Source organism: Ranitomeya variabilis, chromosome 6 (assembly GCF_051348905.1).
Source record: "Ranitomeya variabilis isolate aRanVar5 chromosome 6, aRanVar5.hap1, whole genome shotgun sequence".
NCBI classification, from domain to species: Eukaryota; Metazoa; Chordata; class Amphibia; order Anura; family Dendrobatidae; genus Ranitomeya; species Ranitomeya variabilis.
In genome coordinates this window covers 227,630,315-227,648,869 of record NC_135237.1, presented here as the reverse complement: position 1 = coordinate 227,648,869, position 18,555 = coordinate 227,630,315, and the positions used below count along the sequence as shown (strand labels likewise).

The 18,555-nt window shown below is 44.7% G+C and overlaps 1 protein-coding gene across 1 annotated transcript in view; it reads left to right on the top strand.

The window, feature by feature from the left end:
- The first annotated feature begins 557 nt into the window (after nucleotides 1-557).
- TRIO (trio Rho guanine nucleotide exchange factor) overlaps nucleotides 558-18,555 on the top strand; it is a 3,555,343-nt gene continuing 3,537,345 nt past the window's right edge. Inside the window, 1 exon segment of the mRNA XM_077269474.1 lies at nucleotides 558-1,030. Coding sequence (XP_077125589.1) covers nucleotides 889-1,030 — 142 coding nt within the window. The 5' untranslated portion in view covers nucleotides 558-888.

The window sequence follows — 18,555 nt, the reverse complement described above, 5'->3', positions numbered from 1 at the left end:
CACATGGACATGCGTTGCACTTGCGTTTTGCGACGCATGCGTCACTGCGGCGCCCGCGTCCGGGCGCAGAGGACGCAGCAAGTTGCATTTTTGTCCAAAATCAACAAAAAAAAAGCACGCATGCGTCGCAAAATGCAGCGTTTTGCTGCGTTTTTGTTTGCGTTGTGCGTTGCGTCGCCGATGCTGCGGCGCACAACGCAAATGTGAACGTAGCCTTAGCAGGTTTTCTCCCAGCAGCCAGCAGAAGGGAAGTGTTTGACTACGCAAGCTAGACTCAGCTGATTCTGAAGCTACTTGACAGTGCGGTTTCCCTAGAATCTACAGTACGTTTTGATTTTTATAATTGGGTAATCTAATGACTACTAAACTATGCAGAGCCAAAACTAAAGCGTGATTATGGCAAAGCGTTTTCTAAATGTAGCCATACTATGCAGCGATGCGTTGTAAACGTCCTGCATGGCAGCTAGTATACTGCGCCTGCAACATTTGCTCAGCTGTCGCTTTCGTTGTGGAATTAGATAAGAGGCACTTCTCGCGTGATCCGGGTGCCCCCTCAGCCTTCCACTCCTGAGTCATTTGCTCCACCCACTTAAGCATTCGCCGCAGCCAGCCGCCTGTTCGTTGTGCGCACCGGAGCAGACGTTTGGAGCGCTCTTTGGGAGCCCGAAGCTCAGCGAGAGGGACAGGCTTTGATTAGGATTTTGCTGCGCGATAGCTGGAGGCTGACTATCATCTAGCTGTTATTTCTTGCGGTAAAATTAGCTTTTTATGCCGTTGATTGCGCGCTGACACAGTGTCGAGAGAAGACAAAGGGCTGAGCCAGTGAGGTGGGTGGCGACGAAAGTACGATCACTGGCTTTCGTTTCACGCTACAAACATTCCAGAAGAATGAACAATTCAAGTAATGCCATCCCCTGCTCATCGTCCACCGCTCCCATTAATGCGGCGGGCAGCTGCGAAGCCAGCTCTGGTGAAGCCCTTAAGGATCCAGCCAAGGACTTGGCAGACATCGCTGCTTTTTACAGATCTGGTAAGCGCTCTGGGGAGGGGCCACTGTATCAAGGGTAGCCATGTCCGAGGTAAAGCTGGCTGCGCACCATTGTTCCGGCCATGCTTGGCAGCACGCAGTGTCACTGTCTATATGCTAATTGCCGTCTGATGGTTAGACTTTTGCAGCAGTCTCATTGCGACGGGAGAGCATGAGACTGGTAATATCTTCATTAGTGTGATGATGTCGTGAAACCACAAGACAGTCTACAACAGGCAAAAATTAAGGGATCATGGCGATACATTTTTTAATGCATCAATTTTTGCAGGGATGAGAACGGAGTTGCCAGGAGGAGGTGCTACTTCAAGAAAAGGTTTTGTTAGGCTACGTTCACATTTGCGGTGTGCGCCGCAGCGTCACCGCCGCAACGCACAGCGCAAATGTGAACACATGCACAACGCTGCTTTTTGCGCCGCATGCGTCCTTTTTTCCATTGATTTTGGACGCAACAAAAATGCAACTTGCTGCGTCCTCTGCGCCCCGACGCGGGCGCCGCAGGGACGCATGCGGCGCAAAAAGCAAGTGCACCGCATGTCCATGCGCCCCCATGTTAAATATAGGGGCGCATGATGCATGCGGCGCCGCTGCGGCGCTAGCCGCAAATGTGAACGTAGCCTAACCTGTACACAACAGCGCAGAAAAAAAATGGAGAGGCAAGAGGGAGGTCCTCCTTCTGGGGTCTGTATCCTAGCCTTTACACTATAGCACAGCCTAGAGGGGAGAGGCCAGAGGGAGGTCCTCCTTCTGGGGTCTGTTTTACTAGCCTGTACACTATATAGCACAGCCTAGAATGGAGAGGCCAGAGGAAGGTCCTCCTTTTGGGGTCTGTATCCTATCCTGTACACTACAGCACTGAAAAGAAAAAACATTATATTTCAGCTCACCCGCATAACAGAATTTTCCATAGTCCAAGTGTAATCCGAGCAGGGAAAGCGTCTCTGTCCAACGCTGCAGTTAATGAGCAAAAGAAAAAAAAAAATAAATCCAGCTCCAGGAGTAAAATCATCAGAAATTTTATTCAAACATCTTTAAAAATTGGAAAGCTACTTACAAAAAATATGGATCACAAAGTAAGGATGGAAACAACCATCAAATCGCTGGACGCGTTTCGAGCGCTAAAAGCACTCTTGTTGCTGAAGTCTAAGAGTGCTTTTAGCGCTCGAAACGCGTCCAGCGATTTGATGGTTGTTTCCATCCTTATTTTGTGATCCATATTTTTTGTAAGTAGCTTTCCAATTTTTAAAGATGTTTGAATAAAATTTCTGATGATTTTACTCCTGGAGCTGGATTTTTTTTTTTTTTCTTTTACACTACAGCACTGCTTAGAATGGAGAGGCCAGAGGGAGGTTCTTCTTCTGGAGTCTGTATCCTAGCCTTTACACTATAGCACAGCCTAGTACGGAGAGGCCAGAGGGAGGTCCTTCTTCTGGGGTCTGTTTCCTAGCCTGTACACAACAGCACAGCCTTGAATGGAGAGTCCAGAGGGAGGTCCTTCTTCTGGGGTCTGTATCCTAGCCTTTACACTATAGCACAGCCTAGAACGGAGCTGCCAGAGGGAGGTCCTTCTTCTGGGGTCTGTATCCTAGCCTTTACACTATATTACAGCCTAGAACGGAGAGGCCAGAGGAAGGTCCTCCTTCTGGGGTCTGTATCCTAGCCTTTACACTATAGCACAGCCTAGAATGGAGAGGCCAGAGGGAGGTCCTTCTTCTGGGGTCTGTTTCCTAGCCTTTACACTATAGCACAGCCTAGAACGGAGCGGCCAGAGGGAGGTCCTCCTTCTAGGGTCTAAGCTTGTACACTATAGCACAGCGTAAAGTGGAGAGGAGAAAGGGAGGTCCTCCTGGGGTCTGTATCCTAGCCTGTACACTATAGTACAGCCTAGAGAGGAAAAGCCAGAGGAAGGTCCTCCTCCTGGGGTCTGTTTCCTAGCCTGTACACTACAGCACAGCCTAGAACGGAGAGGCCAGAGGGAGGTCCTCCTTCTAGAGTCTGTATACTAGCCTGTACACTTTAGCCAGAGGTCTATTTATGTTCTCTGGCACCTGGGGGCAAGAATTCAGTTTGCCCCCCCCCCCCCTTTCCCACCAAGGGCATATGCGATTTGCACACTTAGTCATGTACCCACGAGCTCCTCTCCCTAAGGCCGGCGTCACACTCGGCGTAAGACAATACGGTCCGTTTTTTACGTCCGTACTACGGCCGTAATACGGAGAAATGTTCCCAAAATAGTGATCCGTAGTCAGGGTGTGTCAGCGTATTTTGCGCATGGCATCCTCGGTATGTAATCCGTATGGCATCCGTACTGCGAGATTTTCGCGCAGGCTTGCAAAACCGACATCTAATGGATTTATGTGCTCAAATGTTCGGGAAAACATATATACAGTATATATATATATATATATATATATATATATATATATATATATATATATATATATATATATATATATTTATTCTGTATTTAGATTTCATTCAGCGCGATATCTGTGAACAGCCGGTAATTCAATTACCGGCTTTTCATTTCTCCTGCACAAACCCGACAGGATATGAGACATGGTTTTCATACAGTAAACCATCTCATATCCCCTTTTTTTTTTGCATATTCCACACTACTAATGTTAGTAGTGTGTATGTGCAAAATTTCAGCGCTGTAGCTGCTGAAATAAAGGGTTAAATGGCGGAAAAAATTGGCGTGGGCTCCCGCGCAATTTTCTCCGCCAGAATGGTAAAGCCAGTGACTGAGGGCAGATATTAATAGCCTAGAGAGGGTCCATGGTTATTGGCCCCCCCGTGGCTAAAAACATCTGCCCCCAGCCACCCCAGAAAAGGCACATCTGGAAGATGCGCCTATTCTGGCACTTGGCCACTCTCTTCCCACTCCCTGTAGCGGTGGGATATGGGGTAATGAAGGGTTAATGCCACCTTGCTATTGGAAGGTGACATTAAGCCAGATTAATAATGGAGAGGCGTCAATTATGACACCTATCCATTATTAATCCAATTGTTGGAAAGGGTTAAAACACACACACACACACACACACACACACACACACACACACACACACACACACACACACACACACACACACACACACACACACACACACACACACACACACACACACATGATTTAAAAGTATTTTACTAAAATAAACACAGCGGTTGTTGTAATAATTTATTGTTCTCTCAATCCATCAGGAACACCCTCGCTTGGAAAAATAATAAACGCACAAGATACATACCTTCTGGTGAACCGTCTCGTCCCACGAAGTAATCCATCTGAAGGGGTTAACTAATATTACAGGCAGGAGCCCTGCTAATGCAGCTGTGCTCCGTGCCTGTAATCCCCGGGTGCTGAAAGGAAAGCAGTGATCTGTACTTACATTGAGTCGCGGTGATGCGCCCCTGCTGGATGTTCTCATGAACTGCAGCCTGGGAACTTTTTCCCACGCTCCAGGTCATATGAGGACATCCACCAGGGGGCGCATCACCGCGACTGAAGGAAATGTAGGTCAATGACCTACATTTCATTCATTCGCCAGGGGATTACAGGCACGGAGCACAGCTGCATTTAGCAGGGCTCCTGCCTGTAATATTAGTTAACCCCTTCAGATGGATTACATCGTGGGACGAGACGGTTCACCAGAAGGTATGTATCTTGTGCGTTTATTATTTTTCCAAGCGAGGGCGTTCCTGATGGATTGAGAGAACAATAAATTATTACAACAACCGCTGTGTTTATTTCATTAACCCCTTAATCCCATATGACGTACTATACCGTCGAGGTGGGGTGGGCCTTAATTCCCACCGACGGTATAGTACGTCATAGCGATCGGCCGCGCTCACGGGGGGAGCGCGGCCGATCGCGGCCGGGTGTCGGCTGCATATCGCAGCTGACATCCGGCACTATGTGCCAGGAGCGGTCACGGACCGCCCCCGGCACATTAACCCCCGGCACACCGCGATCAAACATGATCGCGGTGTACCGGCGGTACAGGGAAGCATCGCGCAGGGAGGGGGCTCCCTGCGTGCTTCCCTGAGACGATCGGTACAAGGTGATGCACTCACCTCGTACCGAACGTCTTCTCCCTGCAGGCCCCGGATCCAAAATGGCCGAGGGGCTGTATCCGGGTCCTGCAGGGAGCACTTCCGGGTCGGAGCAGGCTGCAGATGAAAGCTGCAGCCTGCTCCGATGAAAGTATGATCGCAGATATGATAGAGTGCTGTGCACACTATCAGATCTGCGATCTGTGATGTCCCCCCCTGGGACAAATTAAAAAAGTAAAAAAAAAAATTTCCACATGTGTAAAAATAAATAAAAAAAATTCCTAAATAAATAATAATAAAAAAAAAAATATTATTCCCATAAATACATTTCTTTATCTAAAAAAAACAAACAAAAACAATAAAAGTACACATATTTAGTATCGCCGCGTCCGTAACGACCCAACCTATAAAACTGGCCCACTAGTTAACCCCTTCAGTAAACACCGTAAGAAAAAAAAAAAAAAAACGAGGCAAAAAACAACGCTTTATTACCATACCGCCGAACAAAAAGTGGAATAACACGCGATCAAAAAGACGGATATAAATAACCATGGTACCGCTGAAAACGTCATCTTGTCCCGCAAAAAACGAGCCGCCATACAGCATCATCAGCAAAACAATAAAAAAGTTATAGTCCTCAGAATAAAGCGATGCCAAAATAATTATTTTTTCTATAAAATAGTTTTTATCGTATAAAAGCGTCAAAACATAAAAAAATGATATAAATGAGGTATCGCTGTAATCGTACTGACCCGACGAATAAAACTGCTTTATCAATTTTACCAAGCGCAGAACGGTATAAACGCCTCTCCCAAAAGAAATTCATGAATAGCTGGTTTTTGGTTATTCTGCCTCACAAAAATCGGAATAAAAAGTGATAAAAAATGGTCACGTGTCCGAAAATGTTACCAATAAAAACGTCAACTCGTCCCGCAAAAAACAAGACCTCACATGACTCTGTGGACCAAAATGTGGAAAAATTATAGGTCTCAAAATGTGGAGACGCAAAAACTTTTTTGCTATAAAAAGCGTCTTTTAGTCTGGTTTCACACTTGCGTTTTTATCTGCATGCGTTTTTTTAAAAAACCGCATGTGTGAAAAAATGCATGTAAACGCGGTAAAACGCATGCGTTTTTATAGAAAAACACAAGAAAACAAGAAAAAAACAAAAAACCCTAACCCTACCCCTAACCTGAAATACGTGGCACGGAAATACGTGGCACTGAAATATACGTTTATATACGTATATACGTATATAAGTGCCACGATATTTCAGTGGCCACGTATATAAGTGCCACGTATTTAAGTGCCACGTATTTAAGTGCCACGTATTTAAGTGCCACGTATTTAAGTGCCACGTATTTAAGTGCCACGTATTTAAGTGCCACGTATTTAAGTGCCACGTATTTAAGTGCCACGTATTTAAGTGCCACGTATTTAAGTGCCACGTATTTAAGTGCCACGTATTTAAGTGCCACGTATTTAAGTGCCACGTATTTAAGTGCCACGTATTTAAGTGCCACGTATTTAAGTGCCACGTATTTAAGTGCCACGTATTTAAGTGCCACGTATTTAAGTGCCACGTATTTAAGTGCCACGTATTTAAGTGCCACGTATTTAAGTGCCACGTATTTAAGTGCCACGTATTTAAGTGCCACGTATTTAAGTGCCACGTATTTAAGTGCCACGTATTTAAGTGCCACGTATTTAAGTGCCACGTATTTAAGTGCCACGTATTTAAGTGCCACGTATTTAAGTGCCACGTATTTAAGTGCCACGTATTTAAGTGCCACGTATTTAAGTGCCACGTATTTAAGTGCCACGTATTTAAGTGCCACGTATTTAAGTGCCACGTATTTAAGTGCCACGTATTTAAGTGCCACGTATTTAAGTGCCACGTATTTAAGTGCCACGTATTTAAGTGCCACGTATTTAAGTGCCACGTATTTAAGTGCCACGTATTTAAGTGCCACGTATTTAAGTGCCACGTATTTAAGTGCCACGTATTTAAGTGCCACGTATTTAAGTGCCACGTATTTAAGTGCCACGTATTTAAGTGCCACGTATTTAAGTGCCACGTATTTACGTGCCACGTATTTTTCAGTGCCTAAAATACGTGGCACTGAAATACGTGGCACTGAAATATCGTGGCACTGAAGTATTTACGTGCCACGTATTTTTCAGTGCCTGAAATACGTGGCACTGAAATACGTGGCACTGAAATACGTGGCACTGAAATATCGTGGCACTGAAATATCGTGGCACTTAAATACGTGGCACTTAAATACGTGGCACTTAAATACGTGGCACTTAAATACGTGGCACTTAAATACGTGGCACTTAAATACGTGGCACTTAAATACGTGGCACTTAAATACGTGGCACTTAAATACGTGGCACTTAAATACGTGGCACTTAAATACGTGGCACTTAAATACGTGGCACTTAAATACGTGGCACTTAAATACGTGGCACTTAAATACGTGGCACTTATATACGTGGCACTTATATACGTGGCACTTATGACTGTCAGAAAATGTTCAGTAAACGGTTAGGGGTGAGGTTAGGGGTAGGGTTTCAGGTAGAATTGGGCAGTTTCCACTGTTCAGGCACATCAGGGGCTCTCCAAACGCAACATGGCGTCCAATCTCAATTCCAGCCAATTCTGCGTTGAAAAAGTAAAACAGTGCTCCTTCCCTTCCGAGCTCTCCCGTGCGTCCAAAAAGGGGTTTACCCCAACATATGGGGTATCAGCGTACTAGGGACAAATTGAACAACAACTTCTGGGGTCCAAGTTCTCTTGTTATCCTTGGGAAAATAAAAATTTTGGGGGCTAAAAATCATTTTTGTGGGAAAAAAAATATGTTTTATTTTCACGGCTCTGCGTTGTAAACTGTAGTGAAACACTTGGGGGTTCAAAGTTCTCACAACACATCTAGATAAGTTCCTTGGGAGGTCTAGTTTCCAATATGGGGTCACTTGTGGGGGGTTTGTACTATTTGGGTACATCAGGGGCTCTGCAAATGCAACGTGACGCCTGCAGACCAATCCATTTAAGTCTGCATTCCAAATGGCGCTCCTTCCCTTCCGAGCTCTGTCATGCGCCCAAACAGTGGTTCCCCCCCACATAGGGGGTATCAGCGTACTCAGGACAAATTGGACAACAACTTTTAGGGTCCAATTTATCCTGATACCCTTGTGAAAATACAAAACTGGGGGCTAAAAAATCATTTTTGTGAAAAAGAAAAATAATTTTTATTTTCACGGCTCTGCGTTATAAACTGTAGTGAAACACTTGGGGGTTCAAAGTTCTCACAACACATCTAGATAAGTTCCTTGGGGGGTCTAGTTTCCAATATGGGGTCACTTGTGGGGGGTTTGTACTGTTTGGGTACATCAGGGGCTCTGCAAATGCAACGTGACGCCTGCAGACCAATCCATTTAAGTCTGAATTCCAAATGGCGCTCCTTCCCTTCCGAGCTCTGTCATGCGCCCAAACAGTGGTTCCCCCCCACATAGGGGGTATCAGCGTACTCAGGACAAATTGGACAACAACTTTTAGGGTCCAATTTATCCTGATACCCTTGTGAAAATACAAAACTGGGGGCAAAATTTCATTTTTGTGAAAAAAAAAAAAAAAAATTATTTTCACGGCTCTGCGTTATAAACTGTAGTGAAACACTTGGGGGTTCAAAGTTCTCACAACACATCTAGATAAGTTCCTTGGGGGGTCTAGTTTCCAATATGGGGTCACTTGTGGGGGGTTTGTACTGTTTGGGTACATCAGGGGCTCTGCAAATGCAACGTGACGCCTGCAGACCAATCCATTTAAGTCTGCATTCCAAATGGCGCTCCTTCCCTTCCGAGCTCTGTCATGCGCCCAAACAGTGGTTCCCCCCCACATATGGGGTATCAGCGTACTCCAGACAAATTGGACAACAACTTTTGGGGTCCAATTTATCCTGATACCCTTGTGAAAATACAAAACTGGGGGCTAAAAAATCATTTTTGTGAAAAAAAAAATAATTTTTATTTTCACGGCTCTGCGTTATAAACTGTAGTGAAACACTTGGGGGTTCAAAGCTCTCAAAACACATCTAGATAAGTTCCTTAGGGGGTCTACTTTCCAAAATGGTGTCACTTGTGGGGGGGTTTAATGTTTAGGCACATCAGGGGCTCTCCAAACGCAACATGGCATCCCATCTTAATTCCAGTCAATTTTGCATTGAAAAGTAAAATAGCGCTTCTTCCCTTCTGAGCTCTGCTATGCGCCCAAACAATGGTTTACACCCACATATGGGGTATCGTCGTACTCAGGACAAATTGCACAACAACTTTTGTGGTCTAATTTCTTCTCTTACCCTTGGGGAAATAAAAAAATGGGGGTGAAAAGATCATTTTTGTGAAAAAATATGATTTTTTATTTTTACGGCTCTGCATTATAAACTTCTGTGAAGCACTTGTTGGGTCAAAGTGCTCAACACACATCTAGATAAGTTCCTTAAGGGGTCTACTTTCCAAAATGGTGTCACTCGTGGGGGGTTTCAATGTTTAGGCACATTAGGGGCTCTCCAAACGCAACATGGCGTCCCATCTCAATTCCAGTCAATTTTGCATTGAAAAGTCAAATGGCGCTCCTTCCCTTCTGAGCTCTGCCCTGCGCCCAAACAATGGTTTACACCCACATATGGGGTATCAGTGTACTCAGGACAAATTGCACAACAATTTTTGGGGTCCAATTTCTTCTCTTACCCTTGGGAAAATAAAAAATTGGGGGTGAAAAGATCATTTTTGTGAAAAAATATGATTTTTTATTTTTACGGCTCTGCATTATAAACTTCTGTAAAGCACTTGTTGGGTCAAAGTGCTCACCACACATCTAGATAAGTTCCTTAGGGGGTCTACTTTCCAAAATGGTGTCACTTGTTAGGGGTTTCAATGTTTAGGCACATCAAGGGCTCTCTAAATGCAACATGGCGTCCCATCTCAATTCCAGTCAATTTTGCATTGAAAAGTCAAATGGCGCTCCTTCCCTTCCGAGCTCTGCCATGCGCCCAAACTGTGGTTTACCCCCACATATGGGGTATCAGCGTACTCAGGACAAATTGTACAACAACTTTTGGGGTCTATTTTCTCCTGTTACCCTTGGTAAAATAAAACAAATTGGAGCTGAAATAAATTTTGTGTGAAAAAAAGTTAAATGTTCATTTTTATTTAAACATTCCAAAAATTCCTGTGAAACACCTGAAGGGTTAATAAACTTCTTGAAAGTGGTTTTGAGTACCTTGAGGGGTGCAGTTTTTAGAATGGTGTCACACTTGGGTATTTTCTATCATATAGACCCGTCAAAATGACTTCAAATGAGATGTGGTCCCTAAAAAAAAATGGTGTTGTAAAAATGAGAAATTGCTGGTCAACTTTTAACCCTTATAACTCCGTCACAAAAAAAAATTTTGGTTCCAAAATTGTGCTGATGTAAAGTAGACATGTGGGAAATGTTATTTATTAAGTATTTTGTGTGACATATGTCTGTGATTTAAGGGCATAAAAATTCAAAGTTGGAAAATTGCGAAATTTTCAAAATTTTCGCCAAATATTCGTTTTTTTCACAAATAAACGCAAGTTATATCGAAGAAATTTTACCACTAACATGAAGTACAATATGTCACGAGAAAACAATGTCAGAATCGCCAAGATCCGTTGAAGCGTTCCAGAGTTATAACCTCATAAAGGGACAGTGGTCAGAATTGTAAAAATTGGCCCGGTCATTAACGTGCAAACCACCCTCGGGGCTTAAGGGGTTAAAATACTTTTAAATCATGTGTGTGTGTTTTTTAACCCTTTCCAACAATTGGATTAATAATGGATAGGTGTCATAATTGACGCCTCTCCATTATTAATCTGGCTTAATGTCACCTTCCAATAGCAAGGTGGCATTAACCCTTCATTACCCCATATCCCACCGCTACAGGGAGTGGGAAGAGAGTGGCCAAGTGCCAGAATAGGCGCATCTTCCAGATGTGCCTTTTCTGGGGTGGCTGGGGGCAGATGTTTTTAGCCACGGGGGGGCCAATAACCATGGACCCTCTCCTGGCTATTAATATCTGCCCTCAGTCACTGGCTTTACCATTCTGGCGGAGAAAATTGCGCGGGAGCCCACGCCAATTTTTTCCGCCATTTAACCCTTTATTTCAGCAGCTACAGCGCTGAAATTTTGCACATACACACTACTAACATTAGTAGTGTGGAATATGCAAAAAAAAAAGGGGATATGAGATGGTTTACTGTATGTAAACCATGTCTCATATCCTGTCGGGTTTGTGCAGGAGAAATGAAAAGCCGGCAATTGAATTACCGACTTTTCACTAACACCGCTGCGTATTTCTCGCAAGTCACACTGCAGGTCCGTGTGGAATCCGTATTTTTCTCGCCCCCATAGACTTTCATTAGCGATTTTTTTTTTTGCGCAATACGCTGACAAACGCAGCATGCTGCGATTTTGTACGGCCGTAGAAAGCCGTATAATACTGAACCGTAATATACGGCTAATAGGAGCAGCCCCATTGAGAATATTTGTGCCGTATGTAATGCGAGTTTTACGGACGTAGTTTCTGCGCTCTTACGTCCGTAAAACTCGCCAGTGTGACGCCGCCCTAAGGCTGGGGTCACACTAGAGAGGAATACGGACGTATGAGAGGCACAAGAACAACCCATTGCACACGGACCAATGTTTCTCTATGGGGCAGCTTCCATCAGCCGTATATTTCTCGGCCGTAGTTTACGGGCTGAGAAAATCGTAGCATGCTGCGTTTGTCAGCGTATTCCGAGAAAAATGTGCCAATGCAAGTCTATGGGGGCGAGAAAAATACGGATTACACACAGACCAAATGTGTGACTTGTGAGAAATACGCACCGGTGTTCTATAGAAAAGCCGGCAATTCAGTGCGGTGTACAGTAAAATCACACTGACAGGTTAGAATAGAATAGATAAAAGAAATTTGCTAACTCCTTACCAAACCACACAGGATATGAGACATGGTTTACATACATTTCATCTGGACCTAGGGTCACCGGCAGGCATCAGACAGAAGTTCAGAAGAGGTTCCGGACATCCGACACGACCTACAGGCACCACCAGTCATCAGGCTCCAGGCAGCGGTCATTAGGTTCCAGACTGCGATCGTCAGGCTCCGGGCATCGGACCTAGGAAGGATCTCAAGCGTGATTGTGCAAGCACCGCCTTACTGGACGTGAGCCAGACTGGGTTAACACCGCATGGTAGTCAGAGCACAGAGTAGTAGATGCTCAGCAGAAGCATCGGTTACAAGAGACTTAAAGTCACTGGGTGTGAGGCTCCAGATGCAGAGGGATTCCAGGAGCATAATCACAGCAGACACAGTTCAGACAGGTTCAGGTACAGGATCAAGGATTCGGGCCTGGATATACCGCCTCCAGCACAGGCGCCAGAAAAGGACAAAACAGGAATCAAGGCAAGGACTTTGGTACCAAAACATAGACAGGAGAGGTGCAGGAACACAAACACACATAACAAAGTTCGGGAGCTTTGTGAGTAGCTCAGGCCCCGCCCATAGGGCAGGGGAACTTTATATAGCAGCTGCCCCTCAGCAATTGGCTGGGGACAGTATTTCAAGTACACACCCTAACCCTGATAAAAGCAGGGGAGGTGTGGCCGCGCACGCCCTAAGCGCAAACAGAAACCATTACAGCACAATCAGTGCAGGAACTGAGGCTCAGGGCACCAGGATGCGACTACACGCACTGACACACGTGGAAAGTCATGCACCAGCTGAAAATGACCTCACAACCCGCGGACAGCTTCCACAGTGGCAACCAGGGACCGCACATGAGGAAGGTAAGAAATAGAAAAGACCTAAACACCCATGTACGGCTGCGCAGCAGAGCAGGGAACTGAGAAGGCTCCATACAGGTAACAGCCAACATTATCCCAGCTTAAATTAGGGGGAAAGGAGAAAAGGGTTAAAGCAAACATATGCATTGTCACGCCGAAAACCAGATACAGGCAGAACTGCGTGACAATAAGGTGTAAAATACATCTTTATTATAAACTAGATGGTTGCCCGATTCTAACGCATCGGGTATTTTAGAATATGTATATAGCACAGCCACGTAGTATATAGCACAGCCACGTAGTATATAGCGCAGCCACGTAGTATATAGCACAGCCCACGTAATATATAGCAGCCACGTAGTATATAACAGCCGTGTAGTATATAGGAGCCATGTAGTATATAGCACAGCCCACGCAGTATATAGCACAGCCCACGCTGTATATAGCACAGCCCACGCTGTGTATAGCACAGCCCACGCTGTGTATAGCACAGCCCACGCTGTGTATAGCACAGCCCACGCTGTGTATAGCACAGCCCACGCTGTGTATAGCACAGCCCACGCTGTGTATAGCACAGCCCACGCTGTGTATAGCACAGCCCACGCTGTGTATAGCACAGCCCACGCTGTGTATAGCACAGCCCACGCTGTGTATAGCACAGCCCACGTAACACAGACAGTCACGGAGTGTATATAGCACAGCCACGTAGTATATAGCACAGCCGCGTAGTGTATAACACAAGAAACACCTTCAGAACAATACACCTCCTTATTCAGTATCCCTCTTAACCTAAGTGGTAGGGGTGCCAACATAGCATAGGACACTCTCAGAAAGACATTCTATACAAGAAAGAAAAAAGAGCACAAAAAGTCCTCACATAATCATAATTTATTCAAAGTTCACATTAAGCAAAACAAAATAACCATAGTAAATAAACACAGACAAAGTGGAATAAATGATCTCACAGGTGTAGCATCAAGGTCCCACACACCATTTAAGTGGATGGGAAGGCAACAATGGGCACTTGAACAGCAGAGCATTTTAATGAAAAATATCCCTTGTACTGGCGAGTAGAATCATACTGCTCATAAATATGTATCCATTGCAATCATAAATGGATATAAGATGCGATCCAAATTTAAAGAAAATGTAAAAAAACCGCAATGAAAGAAGGAATATAAAGGGGAGGGCAGTATGACAATCTAGCCAGGCAGAATCAAACAGGTATAAGTATTGAGTGTGTATCGCTTTAACCCCTTAACGACCGCCGATACGCCTTTTAACGGCGGCAGTTAAGGGTACTTAAACCACAGCACCGTTAATTAATGCTGTGGAAGAAGTGAATAGCGCCCCCCAGAGTCGCATTTTCTCATGGGTCTCGGTTACCGGGGGTAGCCGAGACCCCAGAGAACATGATTTGGGTTTTTTTTCCGACCCCCAGGTTGCAATCGCCGGTAATTAACCATTTACCGGCGGTCGCAAAAAAACAACTCAATTTCCCATTTAATTTCTCTGTCCTCCGATGTGATCGCACATCAGAGGATAGAGAAATGGGGTTTCCGATCGCCCCCGATACTCACCTGTCTTCCCCGGTGCTCCTCGTGGCTCCCGATGGGCGCCGCCATCTTGTTCCGGCCAAAAAAATGGCGGGCACATGCGCAGTGCGCCTGCCGGCCAGCACCCGGAAGATCTTTGGGGTCTCGGCTTCCGGTGTAGCTGAGACCCCAAAGAACATGATCGGGGTCGGTTTTTATCGACCCCTGTTTTGTGATCGCCGGTAATTAACTGTTTACCGGCAATTAACTGTTTACCGGCGACCGCAAAAAAAAAGAAAAGAAAAAAAAAAGCGGTGTGTCATTCTCTGTCCTCTGATGTGATCGCACATCAGAGGACAGAGAAATTGGGGGGTTCGGGGACCCTGTTATACTTACCGGTGCCCCTGGGTCCCCTCCTGCCCGCCGGCTTCATCTGGTAAGAAAATGGCGGGCGCACTGCGCAGTGCGCCCGCCATGATCTGCCAGCCAGCAGCTAGAGGAGTTAAGGCTAAACTTAGGGTTGGGGCTAAATTTAGGGCTAGGGTTGCGGCTAAAGTTAGGGTTAGAGTTGGGGTTAGGGTTTGGATTAGGGTTGGCATTAGGGTTACGTTTGGGATTAGGGTTAAGGTTAGGGTTGGGATTAGGGTTAGGGGTGTATTGGGATTAGGGTTAGGTTTGAGGTTAGGGTTGAGATTAGGATTAGGGGTGTGTTGGATTTAGGGTTTTGATTAGGGTTATGGTTAGTGTTGAGATTAGGGTTGTGATTATCGTTAGGGTTGTGATTAGGATTATGGATCGGGTTGGGATTGGGGTTAGGGGTGTGTTGGGGTTAGTGTTGGAGAATTGGGTTTCCACTGTTTAGGTACATCAGGGGGTCTCCAAACACGACAGCCAATTTTGCGCTCAAAAAGTCAAATGGTGCTCCCTCCCTTCTGAGCTCTGCCGTGCGCCCAAACACTGGTTTGCCCCCACATATGGAGCATCAGCGTACTCAGGATAAATTGGACAACAACTTTTGGGGTCCAGTTTCTCTTGTTACCCTTGTGAAAATAACTTGGGGGGGGCTAAAAAATCTTTTTTGTGGAAATTTTTTTTTTTTTTTTTTTTTTTTTTTACGGCTCTACATTATAAACTTCCGTGAAGCATTTGGAGGCTCAAAGTGCTCACCACATATCTAGATAAGTTCCTTGGGTAGTCTAGTTTCCAAAATGGGGTCACTTGTGGGGGGGTTTCTACTGTTTAGGTACATCAGGAGCTCTGCAAATGCAACATGACGCCCGCAGACCATCCCATCAAAGTCTGCATTCCAAGCGGCGATCCTTCGTTTCCGAGGCCCGATGGGTGCCCAAACAGTGCCCCTTCCCCACATATGGGGTATCAGCGTACTCAGGACAAACTGGTCAACAGATTTTGAGGTTCAAAGTCTCCTGTTACCCTTGAGAAAATAAAAAATTGCAGGCTAAAAAATCATTTTTGAGGGAAAAAAAAGGATTTTTTATTTTCACGGCTCTACTTTATAAATTTCTGTGAAGCACTTGGGGGTTTAAAGTGCTCACCACACATCTAGATAAGTTCCTTAAGGGGTCTAGTTTCCAAAATGGTGTCACTTGTGGGGGGTTTCTACTGTTCAGGCACATCAGAGGCTCTCCAAATGCGACATGGTGTCCGATCTCAATTCCAGCCAATTCTGCATTGAAAAAGTCTATCGGCGCTCCTTCTCTTCCAAGCTCTGCGTTGCGCCCAAACAGTGGTTTACCCCCACATATGGGATATTGACGTATTCAAGAGAAATTGAACAACAAAATTTATGGTGAAATTTCTGTTTTTACACTTGTGGGAAAAAAAAAAAAAAAAAAATTGTTCTGAAGTAAAAAGTTTGCAAAAAAAAAAAGTTAAATGTTCATTTTTCCTTCCACATTGTTTCAGTTCCTGTGAAGCACGTAAAGGGTTAATAAACTTCTTGAATGTGGTTTTGAGCACCTTGAGGGATCATATAGACCCCTCAAAATTACTTCAAATGTGATGTGGTCCCTAAAAAAAAAAAAAAAAAAAAAATGGTGTTGTAAAAATGAGAAATTGCTGGTCAACTTTTAACCCTTAACTCCCTAACAAAAAAAAATGTTTCCAAAATTGTGCTGATGTAAAGTAGACATGTGGGAAATGTTATTTATTAACTATTTTTTTGTGACATATCTCTGTGATTTAAGGGGCATACAAATACAAAGTTTGAAAATTGCAAAATTTTAAAAATTTTCGCCATATTTCCATTTTTTTCATAAATAATCGCAAGTAATATCGAGGAAATGTTACCACTAACATGAAGTACAATATGTCACGAAAAAACCTTCTCAGAATCAGCGGGATCTGTTAAAGCGTTCCAGAGTTATAACCTCATAAAGTGACAGTGGTCAGAATTGTAAAAATTGGCTCGGTCATTAAGTACCAAATTGGCTCTGTCACTAAGGGGTTAAAAAGCGCTAACACTGCTGATGGTGCCAAATAGAGCTCTTACCCATAGTCTCCACTGTGGTAACCTCGATATGCAGCCCCAACGTGCGTTCCGCGTGGGCTTTCTCGGGGGGCTGTGACTCACTGTGTGCTATGAAATGCTTCATATAGAAGAGTCCATTAGCCCGTATGTCCACAAGGCGCATTCGCGGAGGTCCACACTCTCGCAGCTGCATCGCATCACGCCTCAATTCCTAGTATCGCCGGGTAGGGGAATTCCCTAATGATGTCACTCCCAGGCAAACACCGGAAATCTCAGAGACCTTCAGCAATGCTCCACTCAGAAACGTCCCCCCGGGCATGCGCACAGGCTCACACTCCGGCATAAAGGACTGGTAATAAGACCAGAATAGACATTTTAAGAAAGGGCAATAAGTTTTTCTATTACCCCGTATAACATCTACAATATATACAGTACAGACCAAAAGTTTGGACACACCTTCTCATTTAAAGATTTTTCTGTATTTTCATGACTCTGAAAATTGTACATTCACACTGAAGGCATCAAAACTATGAATTAACACATGTGGAATTATATACTTAATTTCAGTTGCTTCACACTTTTTTGTTATGTCTTATATTCTAGGTTCTTCTATGTAGCCACCTTTTGCTTTGATGACTGCTTTGCACACTCTTGGCATTCTCTTGATGAGCTTCAAGAGGTAGTCACCGGGAATGGTCTTCCAACAATCTTGAAGGAGTTCCCGGAGATGTTTAGCACTTGTTGGCCCTTTTGCCTTCACTCTGAGGTCCAGCTCTCCCCAAACCATTTCGATTGGGTTCAGGTCTGGTGACTGTGGATGCCAGGTCACCTGGCGTAGCACCCCAACACTCTCCTTCTTGGTCAAATAGCCCTTACACAGCCTGGAGGTGTGTTTAGGGTCATTGTCCTGTTGAAAAACTAAATGATAGTCCAACTAAACGCAAATCGGATGGAATAGCATGCTGCTGCAAGATGCTGTGGTAGCTAAGCTGGTTCAGTATGTCTTCAATTTTGAATAAATCACCAGCAAAGCACCCCCACACCATCACACCTCCTCCTCCATGCTTCACGGTGGGAACCAAGCATGTAGAGTCCATCCGTTCACCTTTTCTGCATCGCATAAAGACACGGTGGTTGGAACCAAAGATGTCAAATTTGGACTCATCAGACCAAAGCACAGATTTCCACTGGTCCAATGTCCATTCCTTGTGTTCTTTAGCCCAAACAAGTCTCTTCTGCTTGTTGCCTGTCCTTAGCAGTGGTTTCCTAGCAGCTATTTTACCATGAAGGCCTGCTGCACAAAGTCTTCTCTTAACAGTTGTTGTAGAGATGTGTCTGCTGCTAGAACTCTCTGTGGCATTGACCTGGTCTCTAATCTGAGCTGCTGTTAACCTGTGATTTCTGAGGCTGGTGACTTGGATAAACTTATCCTCAGAAGCAGAGGTGACTCTTGGTCTTCCTTTCCTGTGTCGGTCCTCATGTGAGCCAGTTTCTTTGTAGCGCTTGATGGTTTTTGCCACTGCACTTGGGGACACTTTCAAAGTTTTCCCAATTTTTTGGA